Source organism: Trichogramma pretiosum, unplaced genomic scaffold (genome assembly GCF_000599845.2).
Source record: "Trichogramma pretiosum strain Unisexual culture from Peru unplaced genomic scaffold, Tpre_2.0 scaffold9, whole genome shotgun sequence".
In the NCBI taxonomy this organism is placed as follows: Eukaryota; Metazoa; Arthropoda; class Insecta; order Hymenoptera; family Trichogrammatidae; genus Trichogramma; species Trichogramma pretiosum.
In genome coordinates this window covers 3,075,855-3,103,183 of record NW_019641697.1, presented here as the reverse complement: position 1 = coordinate 3,103,183, position 27,329 = coordinate 3,075,855, and the positions used below count along the sequence as shown (strand labels likewise).

The 27,329-nt window shown below is 45.1% G+C and overlaps 1 protein-coding gene across 12 annotated transcripts in view; it reads right to left on the bottom strand.

The window, feature by feature from the left end:
• The window catches only part of LOC106659393 (RNA-binding protein Nova-1), a 48,241-nt gene that overhangs the window by 20,671 nt on the left and 241 nt on the right, over positions 1-27,329 (bottom strand). For 4 of the 12 annotated variants that reach the window (XM_023462146.1, XM_014381943.1, XM_023462155.1 and 1 more), the window contains exons 2-6: positions 24,256-26,819; positions 7,716-7,901; positions 7,041-7,198; positions 1,991-2,369; positions 1,699-1,800 (exon numbers count right to left, since the gene is read on the bottom strand). In XM_023462146.1, coding sequence (XP_023317914.1) covers positions 1,699-1,800; positions 1,991-2,369; positions 7,041-7,198; positions 7,716-7,901; positions 24,256-24,373 — 943 coding nt within the window. In that variant the 5' untranslated portion in view covers positions 24,374-26,819. The remainder of the gene's footprint in view (positions 1-1,698; positions 1,801-1,990; positions 2,370-7,040; positions 7,199-7,715; positions 7,902-24,255; positions 26,820-27,329) is intronic. The other 8 variants (XM_023462147.1, XM_023462148.1, XM_023462149.1 and 5 more) reach the window with 8 other exon arrangements.

Sequence of the window (27,329 nt, the reverse complement as noted above, 5' to 3'; positions counted from 1 at the left end):
CGACACAATCGTTTTCCATTCATATACAACAATATTCAACCTGTCTGCGGAATATCGTGTGTACGAGGCTCTGTGATGCCTGCGCAGATCGCGTTTAAATATCATGCGCGAAACGCGATAAAAATATTAAAAAAAAAAAAAAATAATTGACCAACGTCTCACGTGGTATTATAGACACGGTGGTTATGCAATGTATGTACACTAGTGTCCGTTTGATTCGGTACCCCCTTGCCGGCTACCGTAGGCGGCAAGGGGGTACCGAATCAAACGGACACTAGTGTACGTACGTATCCACTACTCAATTTTAGCGCGATAAAAAAAAAAGTAAAAAAATTCGATCGAATCGAATCTCGAAACTCTTGGCTTCTCTATCTCCGCGTGTGTTCTATCGCTCGAGGAATAATCAACGATTGAAATCCTATCCCCCGCTGTGTGTGTCCGTGTGTACGTATACGTATACGCTTTTCACATCCCTCCCTGATTTTAGCGCTTTATTTGCTCCGCCGTTATAGACTGCAAAGTTTGATAAGTAAATGAAAGGCCCACATATATTCTAGACTAAATAGACGCTCTCTTTTCGGCTCTCTGCTAAGGATCGAAGAACACACGTCTCACTCAGCAGCACAATGTAAAAATTATCCTCTTCGTCGACTGAATCCATGTCTCGTGCAAACATTATAAACGCGAGCGCACGCGCTTTGGGACACACAACAGAAGTTCGTTAGTTTTCCACTTAAACCCATACAAAAGTTCTTCAAACAACTTGGAAATTGGTATCTCTCCCCCGTCGCCTCGTTCTATCTATTTCTCCTTTTATACTTTGCTGCCGCTGCTGCTGCTGGAGTTACAATTCTCTTACGTAAACTGTAACACATCTGCGCGCGTCTGTATGTGTCTGTGTGTAAGTGTACACGACGAAGGTATTACAGTATAAAAGTTCGATGCCAAAAGTTTTTGACGAGTAAGTTTCAAAGTCGAGTGTCATCTTTCAAAATGTTCATCTCTTATCGCGGCGGAAAAGAAAAAATGAACTCGCAATCAGTCGCCGAGAATATAATGCGTAAATGCACTTATACGGAGATTTAAAAAAAGCAGCAGCCAGCACATTATCGAGTCAAAAATATCGCGGTCCGCGCTCCAGATAGAAAACTACGCGGGCTAGAGATCCGAGAGGAGGAGGAATCGTTATCGTTATTGTCCCGATTAGGAATAATCTGTTTTTGTCGATGCAGGCAAAACACGCGCGCGAGTTGCGGCTACCGCTGCTGCAGTTGCTCCGCTGCTCATTAAGCCCGAACAAAGTAGAAAAAAAAAGCGAACGAGCCGAGCGAGCGAGTCGCCTTATCGAAAGTCTCCAGCGAGCAAAAGTCTCTGGCGCAACGCGTGTGTGCTTCTCTCGGGCAACTCTGCTTCTTTATATGCTATGATCTCGTTACATGCGTATACACAACGAGACCAGTACCTTATACGTCCTAAATGTGTATTATACATACGACGACGGCTATCGATTACGGTTGGCGCGTGTTTTCGCGTCATGTCTGTTGTGTATTATATGGCACGAGCGTGTCCAGTTCCAACTGCACACGCATCATCATTATCATTATCATTATCATTATCATTATCATTATTATTATTAAAGAAGAAAAAACAAAAAATTGAAAGAAAAGAATTAAAAAAAATAATATGAAGAATAATAACCTTTCTGGGAGTCGCACAAGTCTAATACTGCACGCGAGTACGGACTTTGCGTTGCATAACTCAGCGTGTTCTTACTTATACACGATTGTTGGCGTTGGGCTGCTGTGTGTACACACGTGTGTGTGGCGATGACAATAACAAAACGCAATAACCAAAATAAAAACAAAAACAAACGTGTAATAAAACAAAAAAAAATGATCCACGATTATTATTCATGATGTGTAAAAATGAAGACTGATAATAAATTATATGTACGATGGACGATACGAACGAAAAAGAGGGCAAAACTCACGATTAGCAATACCTGTGTTGAGGCCGGCAGCCGCCGCGGCCGCGGCCGTCGGGTAGGTCGGCGTCGTCGCGGGCGTCTGGGCGTACGGGCTGCCCGTGGGATTGTAATTGGCCACGGGTCCGCTCACGTCGGCGTACGAGACGTTGAGGCAGGTGCCGCTCTGCGGGTCGTCGGCCACCTTGGCCAGGATCATCAGCAGGGCGTTGCGATTGTTCTCCTTCTCGCCTATCACGGTGATGCAGCGCTCCTGCAGCGACACGTCCTTGGCCTTCTGCGAGATCTGCACGTACGAGCCGGACTCCTCCTTGATTTGCTTGATGTAGTTGCCGGCCTTGCCGATTATCATGCCCGCCGTGCTGTTTGGCACCAGGATTTTTACCTGCAATCGCAAAGATGGAGAGACACATTAGGGTTAAAGAGTCATTTCGCTGTCGCACCAAAATGGGACAAAAATGCTAAATGCCCCAGCGGAGCAGCAGCAGCAGCAGCTTCGATGGCGCACAAGGACACGCGGCGCGCGTTTTCGGTCGGAAAATTTACGAAGCTTTTAATTTCCTAATGCTTTTATTAAATTATAACGATTTGCGCGCCTCTGCGAACGCGGCAGTTTCGAAATTGCGCGCACGTTTTCAAGTACGAATGCCGCCGCTGCTGCCGAGCGAGCGAGCGCGTCGTTCATTTGGAGAAATATATACAGTTGACCTGATTTTGTAGAGACCGAGAAACGTGCGAGAGCTATATATACGTTTATTATAGAGAAAAGCTCGCGCACAACCGAAGCTTGCATAATTGTGTTAATAAAAACAGGCTTTAACGATGAGATTTTTTTCGCACTCGAGAACGATATTATCATCGTTATTGTGTATAGACGACAAAACAAAAAAATGAGCCGAGGTTCACTACCACTCGAACGAAGTGCGCGCGCGCGCGCGCGTTATACAATTCGCTCTTCTGTAGTCGATAAATCAGCACAAATGATGCACTAAGGAGTACACACACACACACAGAGACGTAATTTTCCGAAAACGAAAACTGGCCCCGTACCCTCGAAGACCGCAGAAAGAATGTTGGCATTGAAGTTTTCCCGGGCCGACTGCCAAATAGAAAAATAGATGCGATTCTCGCGTGCGTGCTCGGCCGTAGAGCATAGTTGAAAGAATGTTTTCATTTCCTTTTATATAATTCGAAAAATCTTTGTACACGCATGCTCGAGCACGAGTGCAGTGGAGCAATTGCACACAAAAAATAAAGTTGCAAATGCGAATTTTAACGATGCAAGTCTGCGAGCTAATAATATTTCATATCGCTCCGGTCGATGTCGATTTCGCAATAATTATAACAACGCGATCCAAAGCTACCAGCGAGTTCCAATCGACAGCTATCAATGAAGTTTACACGCGAAGCTACTCATCGTGTTTTCAAGTCACAAGAGATTGAAGATAAATTCCCCACGTGGACGTACAACGTGCTTATAGTTTTGACGGATAGTCGCGTGCTTTGATTACACGATGCCTACTGCAACTAATTGCACTTTACCCCCTCGCAAAATTGAACTCTCGGTCGTGTATGCACACAAACAAGATCGTTAAAAATTGTTGCTACAGTGTTTTTTGTGCCCGTATACCGCGCGAGCATCGCTGCTGCTGACATTTCCTATTTTTGATTGATCGATATACGTCGCTCGTTTCGAGGGTTCATCGAGCGTTCGAGATAAAAAAAGAGTTACACGAAAAAGCTCGGACGAGCGGGAACAAAATTTGAAAAATCGCCGGAAAAAAATCGATCATCGCCGGCGTATACACACACACAGGTTTCGACGCGACGATGAAGGGATAACGCGCGTCCCGCGAACGAAAGAACGAACGAAGCGTATTTATAATGTATAAACAATAAGCGTGTCTGTCAATAGGATGTATAGAGTCGCTCGATTGTTATATCGTGGCGGGTACAACGTACATATGCTGCTGTTGCGGGGGCGCGCACGCGAGTGAATGAAAAAGAGGAAAGAACCCTAGTTAGCACACGCGCGACAATAGTATACGCGTGCGTATATAAAACATATACAATAAATATAGTCGAACACGTTGAGAGCCGAGCTCGGCGCGTCTCTCTCTCTCTCTCTCTCTAGAGTCGGTGTGATATGTATTCGAGCGCGGCGATAAAGCTCACGCGATTTAAAAATAAAACTACGCGCAGTTATAGCCGTTAGCTTAGTCAATGTGTGTGCGAGCGCGCGAGTAAAGAGAGAATATAACGACGACGCCTCTCTCGCAAGCGCGCGGGGCTTCGGCAATTAAATCACACTCGCACACATCGCCGCGCCGAGTGCCAACACATAAGTGGCGCGACTCGGCTCTGCACGGCCCGCGGTGCAGTGTGTGCATGCGTGTCGCTATATATGTATGCAAGAAAGTCCCTGACGGATCAAATGCAGCTTTACGCGCATAGGCATGAATACACACACACACCATTGCCGAGAGACGCTATGTATAATTCGTGCAGAAACGAAGAGCTTTTCGCCTCGTCGTCGCAGTGGCGCGTGGCTCTGCGTTTTATAAAGTCGAGGCGTGCGCGCGCGAAAGCGATATTGGCAATGAGAGGGCTTCTTCAATTTGACGCTTCTCCTTCTACTTCTTCGTCATCTTTCGCGCAATCGCCGCCGCCGCCGTCGTCGCGGCTCTTTGCCCCGTTGTATATGTATACTGTTTATTTATTACACCCACATTTTTTTTGCCTCTTAGTTTCGTTTGGAGCCCCCTCGCGCGCTTTTGCTGCCTCACGTTGCTGCTGTGTGTGCCAAATAAAACTCGCGGTAGCAAGAAATAAAAGCTACCGCAGCTCGCGATCAATGTCGATCGTGAATTGGTACAGACCTCGCCTGCACACACAGCGTCGTCTGTGTGTGTGTGTGTGTGTGTGTGTGTGTGTGTGTGTGTGCTTGCGTGCATAAAAGTAACGCGATTCTTTGCATAGTTATGCGCTCGAGCTAGACTAGCTGCGGCTCGTGCATATTGCAGAGGTCTCGAGGCAAAAGTATCAGCAGAAATGCATACGCAACGTCCATATGTATTTTATGTCATTATTATAAGCGATTCGTATAGCCATACGCGCGCACACATTGACACACAGAAACTGTGTGTGTGCGCGCGCGCGCGCGCAGAGGCTAAGCTCGCGTAGTAGTAGCTACAGCTACTGCAGCAGCAGCACCACCAGTGGCGGCGGCGGCGGCGGTGTCAGAGCCGCAGCTCCTAACTAGGTCATTGCTAACAAGACCCCGGCCGTATATGCATCGTTCGTCCGTTCGTTCGTTCGTTCACTACACCGCCACACCACCGCCACTGCTGCTGCTGCTGCTGCTACTGCTGCATTAAATCGACTCTAGTTTGTTCGTGTCGCGCGCGCGCAGCATATAGCTCTCTGTATGTATATTATAAGCGACAAGGGAAAGATAGAGGAGAGCTTTGGATTGCCATGACTTTTATTATTACACATGTAGCGTAGAGAGAGAGAAAGAGACGACCACGACTATACGACTAATGTTGAGTGCATCAGGCAGCAAGCTCTCTCAAGTGTGACATTACAGTTACACGCGTAGGGATCCGTACAAACACATAACTATGAAATTGTAGACGAGCACTGCGCAACTGCATATAGAATGTGTATACAAACCACGTGGGCATGCGTGCATTAATATACGAGAGCACGAGTGTATTATACTACTACTACACCGCTTGGCACAATGAGAAGGAGAGATAGCGCGCGCGATTTTTACGTGCAAGCTCCGGCGCTTTAAAGAGGATGTTATCCTTAGTTGAGTGCCAGGCAAATTTATACACACAAGCCCAACTTACTCCGAAGTTTATATACATCGTCAATTCGATCGCTAATTGTTCAAAGATGTTTTCTTTTTTCTTCCTACTCCAATCGTGACGTGCCCCGTGCTTTTGCTAAACGTCCATGCTGAGATCGAATCGCTACGCACGCCTTCTTCGCGCCCGAGGTATTAAAGCAATAGCAACGCGCCGCCGCTGCTGCACGACGACAACGTAATAAATAACGAAAACTGATCCACCCAAGGAACGGAAAACGCTCTCAAATAAAGAGAGCGAGAAATGCACGCCGGCCGTGTTGCGAGCGTGAAGCGAGTAATTTTAGAGAGATCGTCTATAAGTCTATATGCACATCGAGTGAATATGTGTGTGCGCTTGTGTGTAGCAACGGCTCCAATATCTATCTGCGTATATTATAGTTGTGCTGTGTTTTTGATCTAGTTCGAGCGCAGCGCAGAGCACACACAACACACGGCAGTCCGGCACTCTGAATAATATTCGGCCGATCGGTCGGCGATTTTAGTCGGAAAAATTTTGCCTCGACGTTTCCTCCACTCGGGCTCTCGTCGTACCTAATGCATAAGATTATAATGAAAAATACCGAGTATAGTGCGATACCGATCGCGTTACCGATCGGTATACAGTGGATAGGGATCGGTATGCCGTAGTCGCCTTGCCTTTGCGCAAAACTTCTTGGCGCGCGTAATTTCTTCATTTTAGCTCTCTTTCTTCTAAGCCCGCGCGCGTGTGTACTAACTCGCGGCGAGCGTATACGATTACATAAAATTAAAACGCGTGTTGCATCGATTACATAAAATTACAAATACGCTCGCGCGATATAATGACATCGAGACCGATGCGATTTGCGCAAAATATACGAAAAAAAACAGCAGTTCAGCAAGCTTTCGGCAACAACATTTGGCCATTATATAGATTTGTATGTGTGTGCGTAATGCTAATCGCGAAGTATGCGTAAATACGTTCCACGAATATCTGCGCTCAAATGGATAATTCCTCGTCTCGAGGCGGCTTGATGTACGACTATGCGTTAGAAATCATTGCTAATACTATTTTCGCGTCGAATCGGAGTCCGAAGTATTTTGCTTTATGGCTCGGTAAGCTGACGCTGGCTAATACAAATCGTGTATCGATTTTTTTCTCTTTTTTTTTTTTCATCATTCGTCGCATCAATCACATTTATAATATGTTAAATACGTTACCTGCTTATCTCTCTCAGCCGTTGCTTTGCCGGATTCGAAGTCGACGGAAGTTTTTGTGGTTAAATCGGGCTTCTCTCGTATCTTCTCCATTATGAACTCCATGACGGACATTATAGCTTCTACGTTGCCAGTAATGAGACACACTCGTTCGGTCGTTCCTGCATAGTCGTAGCGGAAAACACAAAAGAAAACGTCCAGAGTCTATTAGTCATCGGTAAAAATAAGCTTTGATCGCGCGCGCAAACTATAATATAATGTGCACACGTGTGTGTGTGTCTATTGTGCGTGTCTGCAGCTGAGCGCAGCACATACACACACAAACAGAAAAGCACACACATGTGCTTATAACAATGGCAAACGGCTCTCTCATGCGCACGCGGCGCTGATGCATTAATTGCGTGCGAGTGAGAGAGATTATGTAAGGTCGCGGGCGCGGACTAGAAAATGACGGGCCTCCAAGGCCGCGAACGGATGAAATTACGTCAGTTTTCTGCTGTTTGCAACGAATGTACTATGCGCGCGCGTTCCCCGAGCGCGAAACAACACACGCTGCTGGGAATCACATTATACTATCAAGTTCTACAGTCGCATTGAAATGCATTCGCGCGCGCTTTTACACGTGTTTTTGTTTACTTTCCGCCGCGGCAGTTTTCACAATGAAAATTCCGTTCTTACCTGGATAAAAGTCGTGTGACTTGGACATTTTGACTCTCGCTCCGGTGTCTTTCTGTAATTGGGCAATGGTTTCGCCACCCTTGCCGATGATCGCGCCAGCAGCGACTCCCGGCACGAGCACTTTGAGATGATAGGTTCCATCGCCTGTAAGAAACCGACGCATCTTTTTAAAGACTATATTGCTATCTAAAATGCAAAAAAAAAAATGTCGTCGTTACGATGTGTTCATGGAAAAGTAGAAAGTAAATAGGAATTTCTCAGACCCAACACCATAAAATACCATTTGACATGTGGTAGTATCGCCATGCAATGTATCGATATATGGTCGGACTATTGACCGATTTCAAGAAGGAGGGCTGCTGCTGCTGCTGGCCGCTGACGCAACAGATTGGATTTTGAAATCTAATTATTTCATTCACCGCTCGGCAAATCATTTTTTAAAATCACACGCGTGTAACGATACACGCGCTACGGCGTTACGCTTTTTTATTACAGAAAATATCGAATTGGGCAAACGCAGCTCGTGGATTACTAATGAGCTCGTATAAATTCAAGAACCTTCGGATTTGTGATCGAAGTAAAAAAAGAAAAAAAATCGATTGAGCAATTCTAATCTCATTCATTTGAGCGTTATTATACCATTGCCCCCTCGAGAAGTTTGTCAATTTTTCTCATTGTGTCTCCCTACAGCTGCGATGTCTCTTACGAAAATAATAAGAAAAACCATACGCATGATATACGTTGAAGAAAAAAATTGTGAAAAAAAAGAAAGTTATTTAGATGTATTGATATATATTTTTTTTCTAAAGAAAGTAAGTGTCCGGAATACGTATTTCGCAATGCGCGTGAATTGTGCGAAAAAAAAAAGAAATGAAAACAAAAGCTAGTCGCGTCGCGAATACGCACGAGGTGTGTCCGAAGAAATCGGATATTCAAAAAAAAAAAAAAAAAAAAACTTTTTACGCAATATTTGTATATCCGTTGCAAGCGCGCGTCACTTGTACTTTCGAATGTGTGTGCCCGCATTTAAAGCCAAAAATCCCACGCACAAATTCGCGATGTTTGTGCAAACATAAAAAACATCTAAAAAGGTTATCCTATGGCTGATACATAATTGAAATATAGGAATAGTTTTGCATATGTACACGAGAGGTTGTAAAGAAATATTCGCCAACAGGAAGATACGTTTAATACTGCGAGCGAATAAATTCATGTTTTTAAATGCTCAGTACGTTATGTACAAAAAAAAGTGCATACTAAACTTCACTCTCTCATTTCGTTCTCGCACAAGTATCGTTCTGACACATACACACACGCACATACGCACAGCTCCGCTATGTGTGCCCCGAGGCGAATGTTTTTACTTTCTTTAGCCGCATGTGTAAGTCAATGAATTTTAATGTTACGCCAAGCTCTGCCCTCCCCCCCATCCCACCGGCAATGCGACGGAGATGGAAGTGGTGGTGGCGGCGGCGGCGTCGAGTCCCAACATCAACGCGAGCGACGTACGTCATATCGAGAAAGAAAGTTATTGAGAAAATTCCTGTGTCATATAATCTGTTCCACTTTTTCTCCTTTTGCGATTTAAAGCGCTAAACTTTGCGTTTTTATTTTTGTTGACATTTTTTTGAGCAACATCAACGTGTACCCGCATGCGTGTGCAAGTTCGCACGGAAAGAGAGCAACAACAAAAAGGAAGCAGAAAAATTCAACTTCAAACTCTATGGCAAACTCGAGTCTTTTTTTTTAGTGTGTGTGTGTGTGTGTGTGCACGAAACACTCGCCGGCGTACACGGCCCTTGCGGGAAAACCTTTTGGCCTACTTTTTGCGCGCGTACAATATCTTACACGCGAATCTCTCGCAAAAATCAATTTTTTTTTCTCTCTCTTATATCGGCCCTCCCACAGTCTTTTTAAATACTAAAATTCACATCGCACTGGTGGATCGATTTCGATTAGGATTCGCTGTGTATATAGACATATTCTATACGTTTTATGTTATACGTTCGTGCACATCATCGTCATCGTCACGAGCACACGTACAAAGGATGCAAGTAGGCCAACGGAAGTACACGAGTAGGCACGACGACCTCGAGAGAGTCAGTCTTTTTTTTTTAAATATTTTCTGTCTCTCCTGGTTTTTTTGCAAAAGAAAAAAATCAGCAGAAGTCCCAAAATCGTTGAGAATAAAAAGATGTATCACGGCAACAGCCAACGAAGGTAAAAGAAAGAGAGACAGCGAGAGATCAACGATGCAAACAACAACTTCTTCTACCTCTGCAAGTATGTCCACTTTTTTTTTTATCCGCATACCAAGAGTTGCGCGCACACTCACACAAACGTTATATATATACACAAACGTCTCCGAAAAGAATTCGAAAACGAACCAAGAGCCCCGAGAGCGAAAGAGAGCGAGAGCGCAGAAAAAAAGTGCAAGCAGCTATCGAGCAAAACGCTATCGAGCGAAACTCTGCCGCGCGCTGCTTCTCATAAGTACGTGCGCGCCAGTGTGCGTGTGTAAGCGGGCATGAATTTTTCTTTACGTGTAAGCGCCGCACATACACAAGTACATGCGCGCCTGCATATTGCACTCGTATACGCGTATAAGTATACACTCGGCGTATACGCGCGCACGCACACATGTAGACACACACACTCACATTTTCGCGTACATGCACTCACTCGCACGTATATGTATATATAGAATATGAAGTCGCGCAACCAGAGCTGCAAGCGAGAGTGTGTGGCGGAGAAAGATCGGAAAAGATCGTCAAGAAGTTGAACAGCTGTGTCGACGGACTGTGTGAGTCCGTGTGTGTGTGTGCATGCGTTTGGGCGACGACGACGACGACGGACCTAAGAAAATAGCGACCTTGACCAACGAACTCAATATATGCATAGACCAAGAGAGTCGCACAGGCCGAGCTGTGTGTCGTCTGCGAAAAGCAGAAGTAGAAGAAGAAGAGCCGCTGCTACTGCTGCTGCTGTTGCAAGCACTATACGACGGCTCAAAGGCTTGTGTTTATGTATTATTGACATATGTAGAGGTACGCATGCGAGAACGACGCATGCATATATTTATAAGTGAGCATTATGCAAAGTCGTTCGTCGATATACGAGTGCAGCATCGAGGAGTGGAAAAAAAGAGGCACGTAGCAGAAGCAATAAATAACAAATTTATTACAACGCGAGAGAAGCAGAGTTACACGCGAGGGGATTTAGAAAAGTGAAGAGTAGCGAAAAGGATGTGGATCGTGGTATGGTATTTGTCTGTCTATTCGTCTGTCAGTATGTATGCGTAAAGTACGATCGTTTGTGGTTGACTCACCGGCCAGTTGTTGCCTCATGTTTTCGAAGACACTACTAGTAGTATCGGAGCAGTAAATGTCCTTGTACGACTCGCTATAAGCTTGCAGCCAGTAGTATAGCTGCTTGGTCAGAAGGTGGTCTTGGTCGGGCGACATGCTTATCGATAACTGAATTTCATCTTCCTCGCGCGAGCGAAAAGAGCAGGCACACACAGCGCAGGAGAGCAGCGAGAGTGAAAGAGAGAGAGAGAGAGAGAGAGACAGACAGAACTTCGCGCAAACCTCGCGAGAGAGAGAGAGAGAAGCACGACGGGGATATATGTATACACACATACACAATATGCCAAGAGAAAAGAAGAGAGAGTGACGGTGCGGAGTAGTAGTCCGCGCCGCGAGAGTGAGAAGTATTATAAAGCGAGAGTGAGTGCTGTGGCGGTATATGCCTGCCTGGGCCCGAGTGTGAGAGTGAGGCGAGCTCTCGGCGAGGAGCGCCGCTGCGTGAGAGGGGGCCCCCGCGCGCGCGGACAGGGGGGTAACACAAAAAAAAAAGGAAGGTTCGCAAATGCGAGAGTTTCGCGCTGTATAGTATATGGGCAAATTACGATGCTGCCGCTGCTGATGCTGATGACGATCGACGACGAAACAAGGATGAGCGCAGGAGAAAGAGACGCCTTCGCTCCTAAATATATTATGCATAATTCACACAACTAAGTCCATGCAAATATACCATTCACACTGGCACATTTTTTCCTTTATTTCTTTTTAATCTATCTCTGTTTCTCTTCCTTTTTAGCTCTCTTTGTCGAAATGGCTATATGGCCGTAAATATGTATATAATATGAGCGCGAGACTCGTCCAGCTCTTTTACCAAACTAGCGGCCAGAAAGAGAGAGTATGTGTGTATGTGTGCGTATCCCCTACCCCGGTGCCTGTATATTCTGCGGATGACAGTCGGGTTCACGCTATGTATCAGCTGCTCTCACTTTGCGACTTTGCTCCGTGTGTTGGTGTGCGTGCGTATGTGTGTATTATAATACGCTGTGTACCTCGTGCGTGACCTAACTTACCGACGCGATGCACTGAATTATTATTATATAGCAGCCTCCTGCACGCGCGCCTGCACTGACGCATAATGCATGGAAAACCGTATTATTCACGAGCTTTGTTCTCTCTTCGTCGTCTCTCTTTTTTTCCCTGCATCAATTCCGCTGCTCGCATTCGCGATATTAACGTTCCGCGCTTTTTCCTTCCATTATTTTTTTTTGCTCTCCTATTTTCTCTTTTCATTTAGAATTTAATGCGGTCGATGAGGGGGAGTACTGTGCAGGGCGGGGTTAAAAAAAAAAGAAGTACTTCAAAGCATTTTCAGTCGGCAAATATTTGCGAGAGAGAGAGAGAGAGAGAGAACGGATTCGTACGAGCTTTTTAGCACCGGCAGTCGAAGAGTTTCTGCGATCTAGCACGTTCGTTATGACTGCAACGGAGAGAGAGAGAAAGAGAGTCCATATAAACAGCCGCGCGCGCACATGAGTCTGTACTCGATCGTTCGAAAAGTGCATTTCGGTAATTTATCAAAGTGTATTTCTCGAGCTTTCGTGATGCCACGCACATACTTTCGTGCGTGTATAAAATTAATCCGTCTATATAATGTAAATATCTATAATGTACTTGATGCATTTCATTCAGCGAGTCAAAGCGCGCGATTACGCGCACGCGCAAATATTATACGTAGGTACGGCAGAGACAAACTTCATCGCTTTCACATTTTAATGTCGAGAAATTTTGTTGTGTACGCGAGTTTATATATAATACAAACACATATGCATAAATCGTAAATCATTGGAGATAACGTAGGCTATTTATGTTATAACCAGGCTGAGCGAATATTGATGAATTGCGCAACCACACAGATCATCTGTAATCATACCTCCTTGACTATATGTAGGATCGACAGAGAAGAGAAAGAGAGAGAGAGAGAAATTATAAATACACGATTTTATAATGTGTGTTATATACCGGGTTATATAAATTATGGAGAAGAATGTTACGGGCAAATGAGTGCGAGTTCGCGCATATTTTCGAGCAATTAAAGCGCGTAGAGAGAAATGCGAAAAATCGATCACTCAATGTAGTGAAGATGACGACGATACAAAAAAGTAGGTAAGGTCGTGCTTACATTTATTATTATTCGAGTACGAGAGACAATGTGATTTTCGCGCACAGCAGCCATTAGTCGTGTACGAATTTCAAAGCGCGAGTCACGTGCTGCTGCTGCTGCTGTATAAGCGTAGCAGTACGGTTAATAGCAGTCATATAGTGGAGGTGCAGCGACACTATTGCAGTAAACCATGCCAAAAAAGAGAGAGAGAGAGAGAACTTGTGTAAGTAAGCTCGAGCTTTTGAAGGCGTACATATACATGCAACACAACACAACGCAGATGACGGAGCTTTTGCTCTATAAACAAATACTAACAGCACAACACGTAGTTGCTGCCGCTGCTGCACATGTATACACAGAAAGCTCGACTCGCATATCACACGTGTCACAAAAGCTCTCCGTCTTCTTTATATCCCTCCCTCTCTCCTTTGCCATCCTATACTCTGTAACACACAATGTGCTGCACTGCTGCTGCTGCTGCTGCTGTTTTAACCCGGTACGCAGAGAGGCTTAGAGCCACCGTTGCTGCTATATGTACCAGCAATTATAAGCGCGGGACGATATATAGTCGGGAATACTTAGGACAGGCCGCGCTGAAACGGAGAGACTCGTGCATGCGCGCCTTCGAGAGCTCGCAGCAGCAGCAGCAGCAGCAGCACACGTCGCATTGCAGGCGAAAAAGAGCTAGCTGCCTAATTATGAGAATTGACTTTTCGCAATATAGATGTGTATATAGATCTACGCGTGCACACACGGCTTCGCTAATTTTAGCACTCGAGCGGTTCGCGCTATGTCGAAAGCTCTCTCTCTCTCTCTCTCTCGCGTGTATGCGCTTTCCGATATATATGGTAAATTCTCTGTGAAATCGAGTGGCTAAAAAAAAAGTGTTTTTGCTGGTATGAAGAACTAGTGGTTTGTGATGTCGTGCGTGTCTCCGACTTTTATTAGAATTTTTGAACCCTATATTGCCCTTTTTCAGAGGTCCGAAGTAGGAATTCATGCTTCTTGAGGATATTTCAAAAATTCCTAGCTTAGCGTAGAGTGACTTTGGGAACAAAAAAACAATAGAGCTTTTTCACTTGATATTGTCTAAAGTTAGAGAAAAATACAAAGGAAAGTCCACCACAGAGAAAAAAAGTCAGAGTCGAAATTTAAGCAAGTTCGGTCTGAACATTCATCACCAAAAAATTCACAACGTTTTCTCAGAAAATAAACTACTAGTTCTTAAGTGTTAATAAAAGTTCGAACGAAAAATTCGATGGTATCAAAAAACGTGTACCGTAAAACACTTGTTTTGGATACTTAGCAGTCCAATACAAAAAAATTGACACTGCAACGAAGCTTCGTGAATTTTTGATAATCAATTTCTCTTCTGGGTCAAATTCAATTAGATTCTGTCTTATATTTTTTTATTGAAAGTGCTTTAATAGGGTTTGAGGACTTTGAGCTCTTGATTTTTTCTATTCTTTAGTACTTTTTTCTGAAATCACTCTGGGTAGAGCTAAAATTTTCTCAATGGTAAAAAAAATCACGAAATACGAATGAATTTTAACTTTGAGCCTTTGAAAAAGGGTGATTAACGGTTCCAAAATTTGTTATAAAATTTGGAGACGTACATAGCATAACAAACCAATTTTTCAGGCACGTATAAATTTTTTTTTTGCTATTCGTTTTTACAAAGAAAAGACCATATGTATGTAGCTATGTAGTTACAATCTTGAACCATGCCTTCGTAGTAATGCAATGTCTGTTATGCGTATAGGCACGCGCGTGTGCTCATGTGCATATAGAGCGTTTACGTAGTTGCATTAGCTAGATGTGCATATACGCCGTTGCAGCAGCACTGCACACAATAGACGTATCTGTGCCCGAGGTCAGAAAGTAGAGGAGAAGAAAAAGGAAAAAAAGCACAGAATGAGAATCGAACATGCTAATTCACACGCGTGGAGGAGCACTGATTTCGCAGTAAATGTCTAATGGTACACGAGCAAGTGCAGGGGCGGTGCCATGCGAGAGAGCAGCTATATTTAAAACGTAAAAATACAAATCGTAAATGACAGATCGATGTCAGTTCAACAATGAAGCGCATAAGAAAAAGTTATTTGTCACGCTGATGCTGCCTCGCTGCATTGTTTCAAATGAGAGATACTGCACGAGATTTTCCGAATCGACCTCATAATATATAGTCGACGTAACGCAATTTATGAGAGCTTCGTTACAAGCCGATATTATGCGAATCTCTAGTTATTGTATTATATCGTGTCCATTTAGACAGTGGAGTTTCTCGTAGGCTAGCTCGACCTTGCCTTGTCGCTTGCAACGCAGCAGCAGCGCAACAGCATTACCGTGCAGAGACCTGACAGACCACCTCCCTATCTATCTTACTCGTGATGTGTATGTCTACACGAATACTAATGCACAGCACACGTATAGACTCGCTTGCATACTCATGAATGTCTATAGAGCTCTGCACTTCGGCAGCTCATAGACTAATTAGAAATTCCATCTATAGCTAAGCAGCTATTGATTGCGCATTGTTATTGTTGTTGTTGTTGTTCATTTAAATGCCGCACTCGAGAGTTTCGATGGCACCTTGACTGCGTATTATTATTATTATTATTATTTTATAATAAAACAACGAGATCCGGAGGAAAATCTGTGCTTCGATATTTCAAGAGCATCCAATCGAGCTTTAGCATCGTCGACGATTTTATTTCATTGTCGAGCTGTGCGCTCAAAGAGAACAAATCGCTCGGCAGAAAAAGAAGAGCTAATGGCGGAATAAATAAACGCAAGCAAATTATTAATGAGCCGAAGAAGATCGGGCAGAGCAATAGCATCGTGGCATTAATCCGCATTAGCATTGGCACAAGTCGAGCACGATGAAACAACAAATTGAAACGTTGGAGAAAGACAAAAAAAGGTCTTTCATCTTCTCGAATGAAAAAAAATGCACTCGCGCGGTATTCTCGCAGTGCGCTTTTTACCGCTCAATAAACTCGATATCTGCCTGCACATACACACCAGTCGAGATCGCGCCATAAGGTGAGCGCACGCCTATTCTCCTCCTCTCTCGCGCTCGCGCGACTCGCGACTTATACGACTATATAAGACTCGATGCAAGAAAAACCGAAAGTAAAAAAGGAGATGGCAATGCTTTCCTTAGCGATGTATGTATAGAAGAGAGGTGTGCTTCAAGCTGAAAAAGGCAATAATAGCAGCAGCACTTTAGAGAGAGGTGCATAAATGCATACATATAAAAAAATAAAAAATATATATCGCGTGATGACTGCGAGACTATTCGTAATACATAAGCCTTTTTTCCATCTATTGCGCTTTTCTGAGGCCTCAACGGCGTTTAATGGTTATCGACCATTTTCTACATGATGCACGTACAATATGATTTTTTTCTTCTTCTTTTTGTACACCGCGCCTGACGCATGACACAGATGTGTGTGCCTATATACATGCAACAAAAAGAGGGGCAGAGGTTCAATGATGTTTTATACAATATATATAGCATAACACTGCGAGCGCACAATATGTGCGATACTCATGCAAAACCAGCGACGCCGTCATTGCGCGCAATTTCTATATTGCACGTATACAGCACTATGGTCTCTCGGTATTGAGACATGGCACGCGATGATGAGCCGAGAACTCGACGCGAGTCACGACGAGACCTGCCGATACAACAACTCTTATAGTTTTTCGTTTGGCCTAGCTCTCTCTCTCTCTCCGAGGCGGCCAAGGATATATATTGTAAGAAAAGAATATATAGGACCCAGTCGAGAAACGATGCGGTAGCAGCCCCACGGGCATCGTGAATAGAGCAAGAGTAGGAAGCAATTCGAAGCGAGCAGCCAGCCAGACTCAAAAACGTTCGACGATCGGCCCGGAAAAGCTCTGCATCGATCCACCTGTACACACATACAGACGGCTAACTCGATGGGCGGAATTGCGCACGAAAAAGTGGAAAAAGTAAATAAATATAACGAAATTGCCTTTTCGAAAAGACACACGTGTCGAATCCATATAAAACGCGCAATATGCATCGGCAGAGCGCAGCGGTGCGCAAGAGTGAAACGCGCGCCTCTGTGCAGTTGCAGATCACAGATTTCGACGGTACAAATTTTAGACCGCTGTTCTGTTCGGACGATAATTCGATGGGGGGGTAAAAAGAAGGAAAAAGAATAGACAGCATCGAAAAAGGATCGATATAAGTTAATGCATTCACGCAAGCAGGGGGAAAAGAGGGGGAGAGATTGTTGAAGCGCCATCGCCAACTCTATCGTTAACCCAAATCTAAAAGCTTAACTATTCACCTATTGAGCGTCGAGCAATAGATATATAATATGGGCCTCCAAACGCTTCAAGTGAATAATGAAGAAATTTCGTCTATTTATAGTGGAAGCGAACGCACCTATACACACACACGTTCGTCATCCATGCACACACACACACACATTATACAGTTGCGAGAGCATCATGGGGTTAATGAATGAAGCTGAAAAATCGTATATGTGCTCACGTATAAAAATATATGTATGCGGGTGCAGCACGAAGAAGCTCGCAGACACACACACACATACATACTACACCGAGCTATGGATGATAAGTAGGGCAAACGTATGATTCGTTCGGAATATAGCAGCCTTTCGGTTCGGTTTGAAACCGAACAAAAAAGAAAGGAGAAAAAGAGAGAAAGAAAAAAAACTAATACAATCGCGGATGCTCGGGTAAAATCGATTCTATGGTTTGTGTGGTATATGTGTATGTGTGCGCCCGATGAACGAAGCCATGCCACAAATTCGTCGAGAGGAAGGCAAAAAAAAGATCTACACAGATATATACGCTATACAAGACAATAGATTTAAAAGGGGACTGACAATAAAAAGTTCAATGGCACCTCGCGCCAACTTGCACACGCACGCACGTACGCACGCACGAATCGATCGCAATCTATTGTAATGATGCTATAATATACGATGAATAATCGAGCAAGACGCAACCTCGGGAGCACCTATTGATCAGATGCAATTTGTGTGCTCATTTTTTTCTTTTACTCTTTTTTTTATTTCGTCGTCCTCAGATTAGCGACGTTTATGTGTGCGTATCGGGTGATTAATGAGAGAAAATCGAAAGGAGTCAATGTCTTTGAAAATCCTGAAAATATATGTCCTTTCTTTTCATACTTGTTTACTCACGCACTGCCGCATAAAAACGTTCAACGCACGCGAATATTTTTCAATGCATCGCGGCGATGAATCCTCGCTCGTGCGCGCGCTGTTGTTTATATTCGCGTACATTATATTGTAATATATTGCCGAGAGTGAGAGAGAATGTCTAGGCCTGTGCCTCGGCAGCAGTCTGTTGGCCGCTTAGGTGAAAGTTTTTTTGCAGTAATGAAATTTCACAGTAACAACTGTAACGTAACGTCGGTTAAGGTTTTTTCCCCCGAATCACAGTCGTATCTGCAATTATCCAAAGATTACAACATTACATTGCTGCTATGACGCGCCGAGTATGTGTGTATATTATGCTCGAGTGGAGTAAAGTCGCGAGCGTTTCCGAACGGCGCGCTCCGCGCGCATGGAAAAGTATTTTGCGAACGAAATGATAAAAAAGTCTCGACTTCATTATCTGGAATTGTAATCAAGCTTATATGTATGCGTGTATACAAACACGAATTGTACATTATTACAGTCGCGCGGCTGGTTTTGTCTTCGACAAATTGCCACTTCGAAAACTTTTGCCTCCCAGCTATATACATATCTACACAAACGATCTCTCTTTCATTATTTACTTCTCCAAAGCTCTGAGACCAGCGACGTTAATTAGATTTTCAATTAGAAAAGGAAAGAAAAAGAAGGTAGCCACCTATACGCGAATCGTTCAAGGTCATCATTGGGAAAAATAAAATAACAATTCATGCTGATGCAAAGGAGGAACGATTTGCACACGACATCCGGAACATTCTTGATCATTCCCATAAAGTAGCATGAAACGGCATCGCTGCGAGATTTATGCCAAGCATCGAAGTAAATGTGATCTTTGCGATATAAGTTGAACTTTGAACTGTTTTTATCTATAATGTGGCGCAGAGAAGATGCCGGCCGCAATCTCTCGTTATATACAGGAAAAAAAGGAACGGAAGAAAGACGGATAATAAAGCCGACTTGTGTGTGCTCTCGAGAGAGTCTTCGAAACGATTTTATAATGCTCTTCGAGAGCGAGTTTACTTTCTGTGTGCGCGGGCCGGATCTATCTATTGCGAGCGAGCCACGTGACCTCTTAATTGGACTTTAAATAGTATAATTCCTTCTTTCTTTCAATTTTTTTATTTTCTTAAATTAAGATCCGAAAACAAATTACTCCGGTGCTTCTAGCGGAGTTTCTCGGTATACGCGAGAAGGTTAAACTGCCAGGATATAGGTTTCTTAAGGCTGGCAGCGGCAGGCAGTGCACCGGGGCAATTTTTAATCGTATTTTAATGAAATTCGACACGATGGAATTCGCAGTTTGAATTAAACTATTTAATGAGATTAAATAACATAAGTGTGTTGACCCAGTTGACTATATACGCGCCAAAAGAGTCTCTCCCTCATTCTCATTCTCTCTCTCTCTCTCTCTCTTTTAGTTAAATAATACAAAAGCGAAACTGCTCGACAGTTTTACAATAATGAAAAGCTCGGCAGCGGCTTGCATTACACATTTCGCTAATTTGCTCTCGGCGAAAGGGCGAGTAGACTAGTTTAGCTCTTTTATAAATATACATGATATGAAAGAGCAGCGTATTTCTTTATCAAGTGCAACGCAGCGCAGCAGCGGGAAAGCTTTGAAAGCAAATATACGAGGCACGAGAAAAGCTCGAAAGTGTCGAATTTATAATATTTTGATTAAACGATCACATTTAGGGAGAGCGTGTAATTGCGGCGCGCTTGCAGCATCATTTATCATCATCATCGTCGTCGTCGTAAGCCGCCTAGAAAATGTTTTAATTCGATCGGTCTTATCGAAAGTTCAAATCATCGAGCTTGCGAGCGAACGGAGACGCTACTCGAGGTTGTGTCAACTAGTATAAGTCGGCAGTGACAGAGAGTGTGAGAGAAAGAGAGAGAGGGAGAGGGAGAGAGAGAGAGGAAAAGATGCAGCGAGCACACACCTATGAAAAATAAGCCGCTAATCTCGACTCGACCTATAGCCTCGGAAAAAAAAGGAAAAACGACAACGACGACGATGAGCCGAGAAAAAATAAAGGATGGAAAGTAAGCTAAAACAACACGCCCAGCTGGTGCTGATGCTGCATCGCCGAGAGACACATACGAGAGAAAGAGTGAGAGAGAGAGAGAGAGAAAGAAACAATATATACATACAGGTATATGAGTTTCAAAAAAAAAAAAAAAAAGAAAAAAAAAGACATCGGAAGAATCCGCTCTCGGTTGTGCGCTCGAAGTTGAATATATATGGCACTCGAGCATTAGTATAGATATACGCGGCAGCGGCAGTAGCAGCAGCAGGAGGAGACTCAATGTGCACCCACACCCCGGGGGTTAAGTTATATACAGCAGCGGATGGGCACGTATATAGGTATAGAATACGTGCGCAGTAGTAGCAGCAGCAGCAGCAGTAGGTGCACGCCACTGTGTGTACGTGTATAAATGTGTACGTGTGGTTCCGTGGGTGGGTGCACTGCTGCCAGTGCAGACAACATATACATGTAGGTGGGTAGGTAGGTAGGTAGTGCGCGCATATATATAGATAGGGAGCAGCAGGCAGCGCAGCACTAGCCCACTGACCTTCATTCGAAGCAGCAGCAGTAGCAGCCGCGCAACCCCTCTTTGTCCGCGCGGCGGTTCTCCCCCCTTCTGGCACACGTCTGTGTCTGTGTGTGTGTGTGTGTGTGTGTGTGTACATAAGTGTGTGCGCATTGCCATCGCTGCTACTGCTGCAGGCGGGAGGGTGTAAGCTCGCGCTCGAGCTTTCGCTCGATCGAACTATCCCTGCGCGCCAGCTTGTACGTGTGCGTGTATACATGTATTTAAAGCGCTGCAAAGGAGACCCTCCTCTCCGTTCATAACCAGTGGCATATATAAAATGTAATGTACGTTACATTATACATAGAGCCAAAAAGCTCGCGACAACGCGCTGCAGCTGCAGCAGATACGTGAATGAATGGTTGACTACAAGACGACAACGAGGAGGAAAAATGAAACGACGCAGAGGCTCGCGGAGAGAGAGTCGAGCTGCTTTTGAGATATCGCCAGTGTAAGGTTATTATATTATATGCCGTACGGTCGACGCGACGCGATAAGAGAGATTACGTACGCGTCTCGGCGCAAGAATCGCGTATGCCGCCGACGAGTGTGAAGAGAGAGAGAGACACAGAGGGAGGAGGCACGGTGCAGGCAGAGAGCTATGCGCCCGCCGTATACACATACTTTGCTGCACCGAGAGCTGCTCGCACGAGTACCGCTACTTTTTATTTATTTTTGGTGTTTTTTTTTTATGCGCTGTCTGCAGTCAAGAGCGAGAAACGTAACACAACAACGCACCTTTGGAAAAAGAGATTTCACGGGTATGCATGTCATTTTGCTGCAATCGCGCGACTCGAGTTACTCGCGGGTTACATACACACACACACACCCATCGAGACAAACTGCAGCTTTGTTGCCAGCTTGCAAAAGTTTTGTCAGCGTTACGCGCGCACACGGTACAAGTAAAGTAAAGAGGGTAGAGAGGGGGCGCGACACTTACCCACATTTTCGCGTGGAAATGTCTCGCGAGAAGGAACGCGACAGCAGCAGCAGCATCAGCAGCAGTATAATAACAAAAAAAAAGCTACTGCTATATGTATGCACGCACTGCTGCGCACACACATACACGCGTGTCTCTTTCTGTACGTCTGTACGTAAGGAATTCGACCAAGACGAGATATTGTAAGGTTTGCGTACGTGTGTGTGTGTATAGAGTATAAGTTGCATCGCTCGTTGCAGCAGCAGCAGCAGAGTCGCGCAGAGAGGTTGGGAAACTTCACTCTCTGTACGTGCACTCCATGTACGTGTGTGCATGTGCTTTTTTAGGTCAAAGAGCGCGAGCGACGACGAGCGCTGCTGCCTCGTGCTTGCTCGCCTGCCTGCTGGCTTGCGCCGCGTCAAGCATCGACTGGGCCTCTCTCGCTCACTCACTCGCTCGTACTCTTACTCGGTGGATATACGACTCGCTCCGATTATGTCGTCGTCGTCGTCGTCGTCTCCTCACCTCATGCAAAATCTATATGGTCTCGCGCTACGTAATGTAATATATAACTTGTGCGTGTGTAGGTATATTATCGTAATGCCACAAGTGTATACGCGGAATGAATGTCGCGCGGAAAGAAGGAGAAAGAAAGAAAGAAAGAAACAGAGGAGAAAGAAGTATGGGGAAGTACGATCGGTATACATACAGATTTGATACACACACACTCGAGCGCCAACATTATCATATACGAGGAGCGAGTCAACGTTCGAAGCGTTTGGACTCGGCTCGGCTTTATAAGCTGTACTCTGCTTAGCTGTGTGTGTGTGTGTGTGTCGCTCGCACGTCGACGTCGACATTCCGTCTTGTGGCAAATTGTTTTCCATCTGTGCGGCTCGCGCGAGGCAGCACACATCAGCGAAGCGCGGAGAGTAGATATATATATTCGCACACGTACGCGCCTGTGTATGTATTTGTATATTTCTTGCGTATCGTAGTATATATACGGGCTGATTAAGCGACGATGACGACGACGGCGAGGAACACTTGCACGACACGCGCTCCCTAGCTCGCTCGAGCTACATATACATACAGAATCATCGTGTGCTTGCATTGAGATTGCGAACTTGCTTACGCACCGATATCGAGAGTGAAAGAGAGAAAGAGAGAGAGAGCGAGGCTCGCTAGATTCGCTTAGATACATGTTGTATCCAAGTGTACGCACATGTATACACAATGCGCCACAATAGCACACACGCTTTAAATGCTCAAAGAAGAAGTAGTAGAAGCAGAAGAAAAGGAGTAAATACAGCAGCAGCAGCAGAAGTGGTAGAAGAGGAGAAGGAGGAGGCACACGAAACATATTTAAATATATGTAACGCGCGCACGCATATGCTGCACAGAAAATAGAGAAGAAAAGAGAGAGAGAGAGAGGGAGAGACAACATTGGCGAGTTCAAAAATATAACAACCACCCTGCTGACACTGCTACGCACACAGACTTGTACTCTATCCACTGTAGACATAAGCTCGCTGCTGCTATATGTACAACGCATAGCCGTAGCAGTAGAAAGAAAGCACAAGTGCAGCAGCGAAAAGACAGCGAGAGACAGAGAGAGAGAGAGAGGGCGAATACGTAAACAATCGATCAAGATTTTCCTTGGGGCCACGACCCAGTACATGTGCGTGTGTCTATATGATTCTCTGTGTGTGTCTGGGTATTGTACACACATAATAACAATATCACAAGTGTCGTCTCTCTGTCGTCATAGCTCGACATAACCTCAACTCACTGGCTTTTGCTGCTGGCTGGCTTTGCTAGCTTGCGAGCCTCGGCCGCAGAGATAAGAGCTAAAGATTACAACGGCAGCAGCAGTGCGCAAAGTTACGCGACTACAATAATTGTACATCCGAGAGACAGCAAAAAAAAGAACTGCACTCGTACTTCACCTCGTAGCTGATGCATTTACACGGGCAGTGAAAGTTGTCGCATAATATAGGGAATCGCGATCGAAAAAAGCTTGCGCTACTGCTGCTGCTGCTGCTTACTGCTAGTCTCTGAGTCATGTACGTGTATATGTATGTATGCGTGTATGTGTGTCGACGGTGTCTGACACGGTGGTTCAGTAGTGCGCTATGCGCGCCTCGCGCTCGAGGGGGGTACAAAGAGTGAAAGGGGGCAGCTTTAACTAACTCAATAGTGCGTCGAGGGAGAAAGAGAGTGGCGAGGAGAGAGAGAGTAAGATGTATACATAAGCAAAAGCATGGGCTTTGGGGGATTCGTGTAAATAGTAGTATGAGTAGTGGTAATGGTAAGAAGTAGAGTAGATGGTACTGACCTGTTCCATAGTGCGATCGCTTGGTCGAGCCGTTCTCGGCGTCGCAATCCAGTGGTCGTTTCCTCGAGTCGGCTATCTCCGGGGACGGACACGTCTCCATACCCGAGTCAGCGGCCATCTTTGCACCACCACTCACTGTTGACGACGACGACGACGACGACGACAACGAGGAGACTACTCTCGACGACTGGTGTTGGCTGCGCCTCTCTGGCACTGCCTCGCACTCGCGAGTCGGGGCTGGCTCTCGGATATATACACACTATATGTAGGCGCCTGTTTATGTGTTGTCGCTATATATATAGCTCCACACTATGTGTGCGAGTGTTGGCTATATATATAGAGGAACGACGACGACTAGGCGCTCTGCGGCTGCAACTTGGACTTTCGAGCAGTCCGCGCTCTGTTGCCGTAGTCGCTACTGCTGCTTCGCCCGTGTGCGAGAGCTGCTGCTGCTGACTTTTCTGCTCTATATCCCCGTCTCTTTTGCTCCTATTGGCTCGAGCCAATTTTGCGCGCTGCTGTGCTGGCGAGCCTCGGAGGTTTTAAAGCAGCGCGAGCGACGCTGCTGCTGCTGCTGCTGCTCTGCTGAATATTCGCTGATGGATAGCTAGCAACGAATACTGTCGGAGCTGCTGCTGTTGCTGCCTGTGCTTGAGCTGGCTGGTAGTATTCGCGTGTGCGCGCGCGCGCGATCGAGTCACACTACGGCACTGCTATATAGATATATTCACACAGAAACAGAGGCACCTATATATATAGCTATATAAGCGTGTGCGAACTGACTCGTATATATATATATATATACGTAGATACACACACTCGACACACTCACACGGATAAAGACACTGCTGCTGTGAGGCACACGCACACTTTTAAAACACACACGGAGCTGAGCACGGAACTGAGACTCGCGCGACTTTATATCTGTATTGGTACACACACGCGGGCGCAATTTTATATACGTGTAGATACGAAACGTAGATTGTGTGTGTATGTGTGTTTATATAGGTGTGCTAAACTCGAGGTCTTGCGCAGCAGAAGTGTGCGATTGCGCGGCTCGATCGCACGGCTCTTCGCTATATGTATATCGAATGTGCACACAACACTGTATGTATCGCGAAACGCGCGCGATCTTACATTCCTTCTCTTGTTCTGCTGCTGCTGATTTTACTCCTCGCACAGGGATCGACTGATCGTCCGCTTGGGCTGCTGCTCAAATCGGCAGTACTCTATGTGTTGACTCACGGGCAGTAGTTGCTCGTCTGCTCGTGTGCACGTCGTCCAAGTACAAGTACGAGAGAGAGAGAGAGAGAGAGAGATATTGTATAGCTCTCTCGGAGCAGCGATGTGTTGCAAGGCGACGAAAATTTTATATTTACCGATAACGCGCGCGGCCGCAGATAAGCCGAGCGCGCGCACACACTGAACGATGTTTAATGTATACACAGACACACTCACTCGCGGCACTAGAGCCTCGTTTTGGGCTCTCGGCGACGACGACGTCGATGATTATTATTATTATTTTATTATTGCGATAGGCTGCACGCACTCACTCACTCGGCAAGAGAGCGATATGAACGATTAATGTAATCGCTCGCGACTCGACGACTTCACCGACAATGAGACACTCTCGCTGCTGCGGCGGCACAAATACTTTCGCCGCGAGCGAAGATCTCTGCGAAGCGCGTCTTTATTTTCGTTAGCTGTGGCTGTCACACTGTCATCGGCGGTTCGAGATGCACCACAACACACGAAATTTTCATCCAAAGCGCGGCTCTTCTCCTCGTTGCGGATTTATATAACGATCCGCTAATCGGTGTATTATTACAATAACTGACACACGCATAGGCTTGTTGATCTTTTTCTTTTTGTCACAAGTCCTCTCAGCTGCGATGCGCGCGCGTTGCACGTAACGCACGAAATGTGTTTGTTATTTCTTTTGCACAAGCACAGCCGCAGCCACGAGAGGAGGACTGCTATGTTTTACACACACACACAGACACAGAGAGTGTGTGGACGAGTGGAGCGGTGGGGGGAGGAGAGAGATGGAGTCAGACAAGCAGTGGTTTCAGTTTATAAAGAGAGTGACAGTAGTGGAACGCGCACACGTGTGCGAAAATTGATGCAATGGATTGCGATTCGAGCGCGATAGAGACAGAGAGAGCCGAGTTTTACAAAACCGACGATGCTCTGTTGCAGTTGTTGCTGTCGATTGTTGTTGTTGTTGTTGATTGTTGCGTCGATTTCAATGCTTTTGATGCTGATCTGAGATTCGATGGCGATTTATATTTATACAGGATGAATGCGCTGATTGTGGAAGCTGATTTGTTGTTGTTGTTTTTTAATCTGTTACAATGCACGTGTGCGCGCGCAGTACAAATTTATCAATTTGCCACGCTCTGCGATGCTGAGATGCAGGAGGAGGGCCGAGGGACGCGCGCCAGATATAGAGAGATATTTATTTATATAATTTAGCGAGAGAGAAAGAGAGAGAGATTTATAATGTTGAGGCGGGCGACGATGTTGGCATGTGGTGGTGGATGATGACGTTTGGTGGATATATACTGCAAAATGCACAGACAATCATAATGTACAACTTTTATAATAGAGAATGATATTTTTTTTTATTAATATAAATATATGATTCGCGTTAATTGAAAATTGATCGTGATCGGATGATCGTGACTACGTAAATAATCTAACATTGTTATATGCACCTATATCGTACACGCATACATACACATTTTGTTTTATACATAATAATATAAAAAGTGATCGTTACATTTTTGTGTTATATAGAGCCGCGATACCGATGCGGATATTTAACACGTGTATTATATCGGCGATCGCGGACGATCACCAACTTGTTTGCACGAGTAAATGCATGCTGTTGCGCGCGCGGCACATATCGAGAGAGAAAGGCGTTCGCGGAGCGCGCGCGCGCGAAATATATCTTTCTTACTTGGCACTGCGAATTACCGTACTGACTTATTATATTATTGTAAACGAGGCTGCGTTACTACATATACGCTCCGACGTCGTGTCTTGTACGATATAATATGCATAATACATAT